Source organism: Alosa pseudoharengus, unplaced genomic scaffold (assembly GCF_046254945.1).
Source record: "Alosa pseudoharengus isolate Yale_2024_CS ecotype anadromous, Long Island Sound unplaced genomic scaffold, YU_APseudo_1.1 YU_APseudo_1.1_scf_6, whole genome shotgun sequence".
Classification (NCBI taxonomy): domain Eukaryota; kingdom Metazoa; phylum Chordata; class Actinopteri; order Clupeiformes; family Clupeidae; genus Alosa; species Alosa pseudoharengus.
Window position 1 is genome coordinate 18,036,493 of NW_027468848.1, and position 14,172 is coordinate 18,050,664.

The 14,172-nt window shown below is 43.7% G+C and overlaps 1 protein-coding gene across 1 annotated transcript; it reads left to right on the forward strand.

The window, feature by feature from the left end:
* The first annotated feature begins 5,016 nt into the window (after positions 1 to 5,016).
* Positions 5,017 to 13,003, forward strand: anxa1a (annexin A1a). Its single transcript, XM_076270755.1, has 13 exons — positions 5,017 to 5,145; positions 5,744 to 5,817; positions 6,203 to 6,287; positions 7,029 to 7,123; positions 7,372 to 7,485; positions 8,843 to 8,933; positions 11,268 to 11,347; positions 11,480 to 11,536; positions 11,685 to 11,778; positions 12,161 to 12,256; positions 12,419 to 12,477; positions 12,589 to 12,711; positions 12,811 to 13,003. The coding sequence occupies exons 2-13, from the start codon at positions 5,758 to 5,760 to the stop codon at positions 12,865 to 12,867; spliced, it is 1,011 nt and encodes a 336-aa protein (XP_076126870.1). The 5' UTR covers positions 5,017 to 5,145; positions 5,744 to 5,757; the 3' UTR covers positions 12,868 to 13,003.
* Positions 13,004 to 14,172: the final 1,169 nt, after the last annotated feature.

Consider the following 14,172-nt stretch of genomic DNA (forward strand, 5'->3'; position numbering starts at 1 on the left):
CACTTCAATGCCACCGCGAATCCGCGATTATCATGGCCTGGCCACCACTTGTGCATAGGGCCCAGAATTTGGTGCTACGCCCCTGCTGTGAAGACATCGTGCCAATCATCTGTTGTGATCTCGCTGCTGGAGCAAGATTGGTGTCGTGAAGTCTTACGCACACACATTTCTGCTGAAATATATGCACGATAAGTGCCCAAAAGGTGTTGCAATATGGCCGCCGAGTGGAGGTACTTACCTGAAAAGGACGTTGAGAAATGGAGATCTATGTGAAAAATCACCAGAGTTCTCCTTTAAGTTTGAGCAGTAGTTGATTTTCAAAGTTAGTTGCACTCATCCTTGGGTCGCTTTGCAGTGAACAGTAATCCAGCACAACTGAAAAGCCCCTCACAGGCAGCTGAGGCAGGCAGGCCAATATTGAGTTGCAGAGAGTTTTTTTAATATTTGGAAACGAGCAGAAGGTTCAGCAGATTAAAGGGCGTCGTACTGGGGGGGAAAGTGGGAAGTATAGGGCCCCAATGGAGAGGGCCCGTGAAAAGTGGAATACAGGGGGCACAACATTTTCACCAGGCATTAGTAATAACTCCACACATAAAAAACAGGACCTGAACAGGTAATCCACACATAAAAAATCCAAACAACTCCATAAGTAGAGTCATGTAATGAAGTGGAATAACACAGGGGAAAAGTATTGAACACGCTAAGAAAAAGCACTAAGGCAAGGAAAGGGAAGGAACGAGCTGGAATCTGTATAGAGAGTAGTTATCCTTTCTATCTGTGCAAATTAATATAAGCTTGGTTAGTAGCCTACATATTGATGGGCTATAAAAAGGTTTTTCATTACCATGGTGTCACACAAGAAACATTTCATGATGGATAAAAGCAAAAAGCTCTCCCATGACCTTTGCAACCTTATTGTTGCAAAACAGATCAATGAAACTGGTTACAGATGCATTTCAAAACATCAGAATCTTCCAGTAAGCAGCATGGGAGCCATTATCTGCAAGTGGAAGAAACATCACTGCATCATCAACCAGCCATGCACAGGATCTCCTCGTAATATTTCTGACCAGGGAGTCAGAAGGATAGTCAATTCCAAGAGCCAAGGACCACTCTGAGAAAGCTCCAGAAAGACTTGAAGGCAGCCAATTCAATTAAATAGTTCTGGAAGTAACTAAAGATTAGGATTCACAAGAGGGACCCCTGGAATCTGTTTAGAACAATGGGCCAAAATCAGACCTGATACTGCAACCAATACGTTTTGTCATACAGGAAATGTCTTGAAGCTGTCTTCACGAACAAAGGCTTTTCCCACAAAGTATTGAAGAAATTTCAGTAGGCACGTTCAATACTTTTTTCCTGTGTCATTCCACTTTAATACACAAAACTCTTATGTTTGGATTTTTTTATATGTGTGTTAATATAATGTGTGGCGAAAATTTTGAATAGACTCACTGGAAGTTCAGGCTAATTACTGAAAAAAATTAAGTGTTCAATACTTATTTCCACCATATTGTAGCGTCGGCGCAAAAAGACAGTGTTCGCGTTCTCCCGCGCAGGGGATCCTGGGATACAAGAGCGAACATTTGGGGGGTTTATGTCGTTATTCTCCTTAGTTTTGTGTGTAATGTTAGCGTCTTTATTGTAACATGTTTCCCTTTTAGTTCTCCCTCGTGTGTGATCCTTTTTGTGTGGGAGGCTGCGTCCTCCCCTGTATGTGTAGTGTGTGTGCGTGCTTGACCTGCCCTGTTTGCATTGTGTTCTGTGTCTTGGCCTATCTGTGTCCCGGCTCTCGTTCCCAGTGAATAAACCTTTTGATTGGACAACTGTGTGGTTCGCTATTAAATCGTTACATTGGCGTCAGAAGCGACTTTCGGACATGGCCTCCACTCAGCAAGAGAAGCTGGGAGCGGGAGACCTCACCACTGGGTGGAGGCCCACGCAAGAGGATCCAGGGAGAGCCCTTGTAAGGGCTACTAAAAAGCTCGGGGCCTTCTTACGCTACTGCCGACGTAGGAGAGGAGCTATCGTCTGGAGCTGCCTGCGGCCATGGGAGAAGATCTTGCCGGAAGAGGGGCCTGAAGAAGTGTTCGCGGAGAAGACGACGCTGGTCTGGGCGCTGACTCCGCTGCGAGCCGCGACGCGTGAGCAGAGCCGAGGGAGTGCGGCGAGGAAGAGGTTCCTAGACGATGGACGGTTGGCGGAGCCGCTGAGGGCAGCGAACTCACGACGGTGGGGCAGCTTCGTTGGAAAGGCCCTCTGAACTTTAAAACTTTTGGGTGCGTGTGAGAGGCACCGTGCTGTGTGGGCGCCCGTTCTAGTTGGCCTGTTGGCCGGCGCCTTTTGAAAAAAGTTTGTGTGTGGAGTTCGATAGCACGGCCATCTCGGGGGTCGTGCCTTCGCCGAGGCCGCGAAGGAGTGGAACGGGCCGGGAACAGAGCAGTACGGCTCTGCGAGATGGCAACACGAGGAGGGACGCCGAAAACGGTAGCTGCAGCGGGAGAGCTCAGCGCGGTCCGGTTGCTGTAGAGTCGGTGCCTGTCTGTCCTGGTCGGCGACTCGACGGAGCGCAGTGGCGTTGGCGCAGCTTCATCTGGCCCCCCTCGAACCCCGGTGCTTGGTACAGTGTCGACGGTTGTAAGGCCACCTAGGGCCCCGTCTGGAGAGGAGGAGTGCCGCGGTGACACGCCGCGGAAAGTGCAGCCTGAGGGCGGCTGCTGAGAGGGAGCTGGTGACGAGCGGGTCGGCCACGTGGCTGCTAGCACGCCCGAACTGGATTGCTAGCAGCGTGGCGCCCCGTTGAGTGAGCTCCTGCGGCGCGTGCACCCCACGTGAGTTGGCGGTACTGTCGCACTGAACTGAGTGGCGGGCGACGCGCGCCAACGCTAGCATGTGGCTACCTCGTGGTCGTTGCCGAGGACGGCAACGGCTTGTTGGGGGAGCTATGTAGCGTCGGCGCAAAAAGACAGTGTTCGCGTTCTCCCGCGCAGGGGATCCTGGGATACAAGAGCGAACATTTGGGGGGTTTATGTCGTTATTCTCCTTAGTTTTGTGTGTAATGTTAGCGTCTTTATTGTAACATGTTTCCCTTTTAGTTCTCCCTCGTGTGTGATCCTTTTTGTGTGGGAGGCTGCGTCCTCCCCTGTATGTGTAGTGTGTGTGCGTGCTTGACCTGCCCTGTTTGCATTGTGTTCTGTGTCTTGGCCTATCTGTGTCCCGGCTCTCGTTCCCAGTGAATAAACCTTTTGATTGGACAACTGTGTGGTTCGCTATTAAATCGTTACAATATATTTATTTTACCTGAATATTTTAACTTCCAAATTAAATGTTAAAATGAATGTCAGACGAAATGTAAAGTTTGACTGACTGGATTTTGTATACAAAACATAGTGAAAACTGTGTAAGGTCACTCACTCTCCCTTGCTAAAGCTAAATGGTTTAGTCCGCCTGCACGATTCATAAGGTAGTCTCTTTTGTTTATTTAGTTGAGCATCGCTAGTAGTGGACCGCTAATTGTTTTGCTGCTGGTGCAAAAGAAAGCCAAGTCAGGTTACTAAAAACAAAGGCCAAAACAGGAAAAAGAGAGACATCAAAATGAGGGGAAACAACTGCTAATAAACTTCTTTCCAAAGAAAGGTGAGCACAAACATCAAAACACGAAATCCCATGGTGTTTGCTTAAATATCTCCGCAATCATTAGTGCTAAAACGAACTGAGACAACCGATTGAAATAGCGAAAAAACACTTTCATAGGTTAGGCTAATCTGATGCATTTAGTGATCCAGTCTCCATCACTTTCAGAAAGACTGCATAGCGCCAGCTTGATTCATGTCCTGTTGTAGGCTACATGCTGATCATTCACTAGGCTAGGGCGCGATTTTTTTCTCTCCCTTTCCGTTTTCGTTAGTCTTAACTTTTTTTTTACTCAATAACTTGATGTAGTGAAGTACAATACTTCAATCAAAATGTAATCAAGTAAAATTTAAAATACCGATTTTATAAACTACTTAAAATACAAAATACACAGAAAAACTACTCAATACAGTAACGTGAGTAAATGTATTTCGTTACTTTCCACCTCTGCATATTGTATAACTGCAAAGCCTTATCATAGGCATGTTACATTCATGACATGAAATGTAGAACTTATTGAACAAAAATGGCAAATTATGCAGTCGGCTAAACATTTTAAACTTGGCATGAACCCAGCAATGGTGCTTCGCATAACTTAAAACACAAACTGAAGAAACAGCTTGGACAATCCTACTGCAAAGTCTTTCCTTAGGTAGGCATGCAACATAAAAAGTTGAATACACCTGACAATTAAACGGAGCTGCCGCCTGTTCTCGATTTGACTGATTCTTGAGCTCTCAGAGCAGTGTTGACTTGCACGTCTTTTTTAGATGGTGAACATAATTGGACGGGCAAGACTGACAAGTAGACGGGCCTAGGCCCGCCTGTGGCTACGCCTATGGCTCGATTTGAATTTGCTCTGTTTGTGAATGAAGTTGTAGCTCTTTACTTTGATCAATGTGCTTGTTGAACGATGTGTGTCCCTAGTTTCCCTGTCATAGCTACTGTCTTTGGTGTAATATGGCCAAAATTAGTCGCTAGATCTAGCAACAAAGTCACTAAATTGTCAACACTGAGCACTGCAGGTCTAGACCAAGAAAGTGACTTGGATATACTTCCAGGTCACAGAAATCGGAACAAATAAATATCAAAATCAGTTTCGGATTTTGATTCTCAATTGAATATCAAATGAACGAATGATACACGGACCGATGATGTTCACTCACTGACTGATTGCCGGAAAAAATGAAAACAGGTGGTTTGAGAAGCACACGTTGCAAAATTCTACATGAAACGTCTCCAAAGCTTTCTTGCAACATCAACACGCACTACCAGTATTTCAGTTGTGTCAAGCTATATCAACCGCTTGGTTGCAATGCGCGCTCTCACCGTGCGTCAGTGTGGAAACTTCACCCTCCTCCAAACCAAACCCACTATAAACTTCCAGCCAAGGCGGAACATGTCGTCCGCGGCGTTGCTAGGTGGGGTTTCATTGGTATAAATACACGGCTTTCACTCCTCCCTACTCCCCGTTGTCAGTCTCAGAAAGGAAAAGGTCTGTGCAGTGAGTAGGTAAGCCGTGATTTCCTCTACTAATACACCTGGTAATGTGCGGTCATCAAATTGTTTACAAACGTGAATTGGAATGCAAAGGTGTAGGCTTACAAATTAAACTTCAGTGTCTGTTCTGTACCTCTGGACAAAGTTTTGTCATAGCATAGACCAATCCGGAAGGAAAGAGTATGTTGTGGTTTGTAGTTTACAGAGACAGGCTAGAATTTCATCTGACGACGTAAAACTCATTTTATGTACGTCGTGATTTTGTTGGAAAGGTGTCCACCATAAATGCCCTTGGAATTTGGGCGTGGCACTTTTTCTTTCTTACTGCCAATTTGTCTGTTCATTTGTGAGTCAGAATGTCTTGGCATGTGCAGAACTGTGATTAAAAAAAAACGTATTTCATGAATAGGCTACATAGCTGATTAAATCAGATCAGTGAACCATTTGTAAAGGTACCAGGGACTGGCATTTTTGGGCTGGCAGTGCAGTGGCACAGTGGCCAAATCTGTCTTTCATTAGTGCTGTGACTACTCGTGCCTAGTTTGAGACCTCTACAGTTATTTATTGTAATTTACAGTGATAAACTCTTCTCTTGATTGTGCCTGTACAGACACACCCTTCACCATGTCATTTATCCAGCAATTCCTTGAGCAGACGGTCTATCTGGGCATACCAGAGGACGTGGTAAGTTTGCACAACTTTGGCTAAATCAGAGCAGAACATTTTTTTTTTTTATTCTTCAGTGGAAAAAGTTACTAGCAGTCTGCGTTCATTTGATGAGAGAGATGTGGGAGGAGCGGTGGAGTGAGGGTGAGCGAGGAGGAGAGAGACTCAGAGAGAAAGAGGGGAAATCACTTTTTTTGGCAGCGTGACTCAGAGGAGGAGGAATGTTCTCTCCACTGCTCTCCCCTCCCAACAAACACCATGCAAACCCTTCACCGTTGCTGTGTTTTTGTAACCTTTGCTGAACCATTTTGTCAGAAGAGGATTTCTTTTTGTTTTCTTTTTAATTTATGCTTTTCTGTCGCCTGTGCAATATCTTTGACTTTACATTTGCTGTTGCCAACAGAAATACAAGGGGACAGTGACTACTTACCCACAATTCAGTGCAGAGGGAGATGCTGGTGTTTTAGACAAAGCCATCAAAGTCAAAGGTCAGAGACCATGCAAGACAAAACTTTACTGTCAACTGATATACATCTGCCCCTGTAAACAAAGCAAAGCAAATACAAAGATATTCCTGAAACGGGCCTAATCTGTTATGAAAATACATTCCTAGAGTGGTGTGATGGTAAAAAGCTCTTTGACAGTGTAGGAATGATTGACCCCTTACTAGTTGTACACATTCCTGTGCAGGCCCTGGCTTGCAAGTGAGATGTGCATTGTGTTTGTGGGTGGGTATGTGTTTACCCATGACCAACGTGTGTGTGTGTGTGTGTGTGTGTGTGTGTGTGTGTGTGTGTGTGTGTGTGTGTGTGTGTGTGTGTGTGTGTGTGTGTGTGTGTGTGTGTGTGTGTGTGTGTGTGTGTGTGTGTGTGTGTGTGTGTGTGTGTGTGTGTGTGTGTGTGTGTGTGTGTGTGTGTGTGTGTGTGTGTGTGTGTGTGTGTGTGTGTGTACTGAATTCCCTCCACTTCGCACCCACGTCCAATGTCAACTCGCACACCTTACTGTCGTTTCACTGATTAAGTACTAAGTGTTGTCTGTGTGTGTGGAAGCAGCTGACTCACTCTTCTACTGCAAACCAAATCTACCCTTGGGTATAAATAAAGTTTCCTTACCTTACCTTACCTTAGTGCATCGCTTGCTGATGCCTGAGCTTTGAGTCTGGGTGAGTCTGCATAGGCTTGTCTCAGCTGAGGATGTACTGTATCCATATCATGGACTGTGCCCTACAGGTGTGGATGAGACCACCATCATCGATGTGTTGGTGAAGCGGAGCAATGCCCAGCGCCAGCAGATCAAAGCTGCTTACATGAAGGCCGCTGGCAAGGTAACACTCACTCTTACACACAGACACACACACACACACACACAAAAACACAAACTGCCCACACACTTGAATGTAATGTGTTTATGCATCTGTACATAAACAAACACACTCATTTGTATACCCACAAGCATGCTTTATTTATAGATGTGGCATGCACGCACCACGTACACCACTCATGTGATCATCCGCAGCCAGCCTCCCTTGTGACCCCACTGTTGTCTCTGTGGCTGTGTGCTCTGTGTGTTTAGCCCCTGGAGGGAGCTCTCAAGTCAGCCCTGAAGGGGGAGCTGGAGGATGCGGTGCTGGCTTTACTCAGGACCCCCGCCCAGTACGACGCCCAACAGCTCAAACTTGCCATGAAGGTCAGAGTTCATTTTTTTTTATTTCATTTCATTGAGCTCGATGGTGTTTTATGCCCCCAACGTCGTCTTCCAGGCAACGCTGCCACCGCTGACTTAAAGGCACCTAATCCTAAACCTAACCCCAACCCTAACCCTAACCTTAACCCATGCCTAATCCTAGTGCTTTCCAGGCAGCGCTGCCCTGAAGACAACGTTGGGGGCATAAAATACCAAGAAACGTTCATTTATTTGCTTATAAGGACACATTTTAATCACTTTGTCTATGTGCCAGTGTTAGCCAGCTGGCTAATTTTCAACTGTAGTTCTTTGACAAGATGGACTTTATATATTGGGTAGGCGTGTGAGGTATACAGTACATGGGACAGATGAGTGTTAATAAGTGTTTATATTTATGAAAATTGTACATTTGTGTTTGTGTTAAGATTAGCATTCCCACAGATGAGTGTTAATAAGTGTTTATATTTATGAAAATTGTACATTTGTGTTTGTATTAAGATTAGCATTCCCACAGATGAGTGTTAATAAGTGTTTATATTTATGAAAATTGTACATTTGTGTTTGTGTTAAGATTAGCATTCCCACACTCCATGAAAGTGCTGAAATGTTAAACCTACTGTAGTCAAGGGCTCCAAGGTCGATGACATTGTAAGAGAAGTCCACCGCATAAAAATGTGACTGCAAAATGTCTGTCTCAGCAGAGGCAGTCACTACAACTCTCGGTCTAGGAGGCCTTGTTGGTGCCATTATAGGTGAACTGACTTCATGGCTAATGATACAAATAACAAAATGAATGCTTAGAGGAGGATGCGTAAGGGATTCCTCAAATTCCCCAAAAGGGCAGGAGGCATGTCGGGTGCCTTTTGTGTTCGCATTTATTGTGCAATTCATTGTTTGTTTGGCTAGGAGTGTTTGCGTCACATATTGAGTTCCTTTGTTGCATGAGGTTTGGGGAACTGTCAGAGATTCCTCCTGCACGCTTGGCTTATCTTGGCTCATTTCACAACCACTCCTTGGAACAGCCTGTGTGCTGCCACTCCGTTGTTGAGTGGGCGGGTGTCCATCAGTGCTAAAGGAACACTGTGCTGCCATCCCTGATTCTAATCCAACACATTTTTGTCAAATTTGCAAATGGCTCCTCATGATTCTCTAGCTCTGCTGAGTGTGTTCTGGTGTACATACACAGTCCTGGATTTGTCAATGGGATGCAAATATAATAGCTCCAACTGAGCCATAAACAATTTCAGCTGACGTGATGCTTCAGGAGCAGAAAATAACAACAACCTTTCACCAGACTCATGGACTATACCTTTAAAACGCTCCCTGTTTGATGTTCCATTTTCTCTCCATCTCTGTTCAGGGACTAGGTACAGATGAAGATACACTGATTGAGATCCTAGCTTCCAGGACCAATAGAGAAATCAGAGACATCAAATTGGCTTACAAAGAAGGTGTGGCATTTTTTCCTTTCTTATTCTTCATTTTGCTGGCTCAAATCAGACAGCCTAGGGGTGCCATCACTTGTGTGAAAGTAGTATTGCCAAATTTCTGGCCAAGCCCAATGTATGTATGTATTTATTGTATCGGAGAAAAATCATTTGGAATGGGTCGTGCAGGGAGCCTACCTATTTTCTTAGTGATTGCCTCTATTACACAGTAAAACTACAATCTTAAGGTAGGTCTACTCAGTCATAAGGTAAATTTTAGCTGCTCTTACAATTGGGTGCATACTGTATGTTCCTACCACATGACTATGAACTGTCTGTGTAAAACAATGCCAAACAATGCACATTTGACTACTGACAATTTAAGGTCTGCTCTGGGCAGTGTTAGCCTATATAAAAGTTCAGATACAGATATACAAATTTAAATTAATAAATGTGCACTAGGTTAGTTCATGTTAAGACCATGTATAATTATATAAGTATATATACTCTTTTGATCCCGTGAGGGAAATTTGGTCTCTGCATTTATCCCAATCCGTGAATTAGTGAAACACACTCAGCACACAGTGAACACACAGTGAGGTGAAGCACACACTAATCCCAGTGCAGTGAGCTGCCTGCTACAACAGCGGCGCTCGTGGAGCAGTGAGGGGTTAGGTGCCTTGCTCAAGGGCACTTCAGCCGTGCCTACTGGTCGGGGTTCGAACCGGCAACCCTCCGGTTACAAGTTTGAAGCGCTAACCAGTAGGCCATGGCAGCCCCCAAATGTAATTATATATACAGTATATCTTTTTAAAATACACCCTCTTTATAATCAGATATCTGGATCTAAACAGTGATTCAGAATCTCACATAAACCCATAAACCCGTGTTTTCTCTACTAGATATTGTTTTAGCAGTGAGGACAGGCCAGTCCTTTATTTGGTGAACGGGGGTGCAAATCATCTCCTTTACTTTGTTTGGTTAGGCCTATCCGCGATTCACATTAAAGGTTGTATCAGCTATTGCAGGCCCAAAAAAGGCCCAAACATAAATTATCATATCATCTAATCTTTCCTAACGATCCGCTAGCTGCCTGCCCCATAAGCAGGCCGTCAAAAAAACGTGCCTCTTTCGGCAGCCTATTGTAGGCTCTGAGATCTGTACACAAAAACATTTGCTATCAACAAGTGTTGCCAACTAGCCTAGAAATCTAGACGCACCCTAGCGGCGGCAAATTAATTTGCTCAGCTTGTACGTCTAGTATCGAACCATAGGAATTTCTATTTGCTTAACACCGTGGATGACGGCCAATCACAGCGCTCTATTTCGTTAGAGAGTCTTAAGGTGGGCTTAACAGGATAACGACATCCTGCGACGGTGAACAACAAGGAAGGTGGCTATGGCAAACGAAGAGCGGTTGTTTGAATCGGCGTTGGCGTCAACTTTGGAGGAGTTGGACTTGTGCTTTTCTTTGAAAGTAGATCAACACAATGCACTTAAGTCATTCCTTTCGAAGAAGGATGTATTTGCCGTTTTGCCGACCGGATACGGATATGGTCGTAGCGCTGGCCTATTGCATGCCTAGGCAGTTTGAAAGACAATTCTCTGCCCGCCCCTTGGATTAAGCGAGGTGAATGATTCGATGCCAGACTATACATGTCAATGATATAGGATGGCCCGCCAGGCTAGTTGCCAACCACTCAAAGGCAAAATTAAGTGTTCCAACCAATAACCGACGAGATGCGCGTTCAGGAGAGTTTCAATTGCACAGGAGGGAGGGGGAAGGAGGAGCGAGCTAGCTTTGTATTGCTGGTTACTGTTAAACTGCGATAATGTGCAGCCAGCGGAACGGTATAGCCTGATGAAGCAGTGGGCACTACTAATGAAGCAGTGGCCACCGCTACAAAATGAAGAGGAAACACTGCGGAAGAAAGTTAATGTTTTTTACAATAAACTAGGCTATATCAACACGCCACAGCAGGAGATTGTGATGTTTATGTGTAATCTTAGGTAATGGCATGTATGAAAACTAGTATTGCCAGGCAATACTACAATGAAAGTTAGTATTGCTGGAGCAATACTGGCATGACGGTGGCCATGAGACAGTCCATTAGATTTCGGTTACAAACCGCTTGTAACACAACCAGTTCTTATTTCCCTGATGAAGATCTGTTGAGATCGAAACGTTGCCTTTTAGAAATAAATAAAGTATCTCTTGGAGCCCATACAGTGTGCAGATCATCTCCTTCTCTCTCTGACACGCTATGTCTGGCACCTGTTACAACATATTTTGGATGTGCGCAACCGTCTCTACAAATACTTGTAACACAACCAACTATCTTTGTTTTGTTGCCATAGAATACAAAAAGGAACTGGAGGATGACATCAAGTCCGACACAGGTGGCGATTTCAGGAAGGCCCTTCTTGCTCTTTGCAAGGTAGCCATTTGGTTAGAGAAAACAAAACAAAACATGCCAGAGCACCATTTGACCATTTTTTTATTCTGTTGCAGTCAAAGTTTCACTGTGTATATAGCCATAATTATGCTTCTCTTATTTTCTTGCATTCAGGCCACCAAGGCTGAGGACAACATTGTGAACGATGACCAAGCTGACAGCGACGCCAGAGTATTTACAGTTCCTTGATTCTCTCACATTTATGGCACATTGGAGCCACACATTGAGCTGGCCTCAAGTGCTAATTTAGTTTTGCGTAGTAGACACCATGCCCAAGAGAATGTGTGTTCCTGGCTCTAACCGTCACTCCTCTTCTTAGGCTATCTATGAGGCTGGAGAGCAGAGGAAGGGCACGGACTGCTCTGTGTTCATCGACATCCTCACCAGTAGAAGTGCTCCTCAGCTCCGAAAAAGTATGATTTAGACTTTGTTTCTTTTTTGTAGTTTCTAGTCGGCTCAGTAGCTTTCCAGGGGGGTATTCCAAGTACTTGGTTTAGTGACAAAACTGGGTAGGTGTACTCATAGTAAGGGGTAAACCTCCTAATAGATGAGCTGTATGGCTTCATTTTCCTAACAAAACAATGTCATATAGGGCTCTTGTTGTAGGAGGTTTACCACTTACTCTGAGTTAACTTACCCAGGTTTGTCCCTAAACCACGTACTTGGCATACTCCCCAGCTTTAGCATATTTGTTTGTTTGTTTTTGCTGTGAATGGCATACTCAACAAACATATAACTGAAAATACACAAAACATGCTGTTCTGTACATCACATGTTGTCTGCTGGTGTTTACAGTGTTCCAGATGTACTCCAAGTACAGCAAAGTGGATGTCTCCAAGGCCATTGACTTGGAGTTGAAGGGTGATATAGAGAACTGTCTGACTGCTGTAGGTAAGAGACAGGCTGTGTCAGAAATGCTGCACCAGAGTGCTACATCATTGCCACATGTACACAAAGTACACAAATCATCTTGACAGATGTTACTCATTCTTATCTTTAATATTATATGTATAATAAGATGTATATAATTATATGTTCATTCTTGACTTTCAGTGAAATGTGCTGGAAGCAAACCTGCCTATTTTGCTGAAAAACTCCATGAATCTATGAAGGTAATATAACATTTCTAAATGTTCTTTCTTTTTGTAAAACCAGTGCTGTCACAAAAGCAGTAATGTTCATTGACATTGTTCCTGATGTCTTGTCCTGTATTGGTTTTGAAGGGCAAAGGAACCAGGACTAATATCCTGACCAGAGTCATGGTGAGCCGCTCTGAGATCGATCTGGTAAAGATCAAGGAGGAGTACAAGAAGAAATATGGCAAGACCCTGTATCAGGACATTTTGGTAAGCCATTATGCAACATGCATAAATTAAACATCTGCTAGGACTAACCGTTCAAGAAAGATTTTGCAATACTGAGGAAATGCTTTCTTCTGACTCTAGGATGACACCAAAGGAGACTACGAGAAGATCCTTCTGGCCATTTGTGGGGACAACTAAGCATGCCCATACTGAAGAAGCTCATGAAAATGAAAAATTGCATAGTGTTACACACCAAAACATCTCTGAAAATTGGAAGCTTTAAGTTGCCATATTAAAATAAAATCCTCCAGTGGAGACTCTGGATATTCTTATACCAGCTGTGTTAGTGTCTGTGTGTGTGTCATGTGTGTAACTCAGTGAAAATATAAGAGCAATGTAAAGCAAGATATGCACAGTATTTTGTCCACATATATTCCAAAATAAATCAGATAACTTTAATCAGTGCCAGCTGTGCAGATTGCACACAGCCACGATTGTTGTGTTGGTTCCAAAGTACCAAAGAGGCATGTTAGCTAGACCACAGAATGGACAGGGGCTATGACTTCAAAATCAATCGATCAATCACAATGTCTAACCTGCTGGCAAGCTCATGAAGTATTTACATTTTTGAGTTTAACAGCTGATCAGTCAAAACCACAGTAAACAGAAAGAAATTTCCTTGAATTTCCCCTTGGGGATCAATAAAGTATCTATCTATCTAAATGGCGCAAATACAAACTTCAGACCACCATAAAATCCATAAAGAGATGCTCTGCACATATAACTCTGAAATATGCAAAGCAAGACCGTGTTTCTTCTCTAACATCATCAGTATAATTACAAATAACACTTGTGTACTATTTTCTACCATTGAGAAGTTGACAAATCCCCCTCACAATTAGCACCTGAACTTCTCTCAAGTAATATATGCAATGAGTTTGAATCAGACTCAACATATCTTCTCAATTACTAACATCCGGAACTTCACTACAGCTACATGTACAAAGGGAGGGAAACTTAACTTCATGTCAGTTCAGCTTGATGGACTACGAAACTCTTGACAAAATGGTACAGAATCGCAGCTCTTCCACATGTGGCTTAGACACTCTGCCTACCAATTTCTTCAAAACTGTTTTTCACTTTATAGCGGCAGATGTTACCTTGTGTGTTTTATGTTTTTCTTTTTGTTATGGTCTTTATTTTTAAAACTATTGTTTGACTATTGCCCTTCTATGCACATTGAATGGCCTCTGTGTATGAAATGCGCTATATAAAAAAACTTGACTTGACTTGACTTGAAACAGATTCCTAGAAAACACTTTCCAGGAAAGGCCTCCTCCCAGCTCTAGGTGAACATACAGGTTAATGCCATGCATTCTCTCCAGCACTATCAGTCTAAATTCCTCTGTGAATAGATGAAGGCTAATAGGCTAAGGCATGTCATAACTTCCCCTGAAGTTGAGAAGTCAGTCTGAAGAAATGTGGTCAAAGATTCAAGCAGAC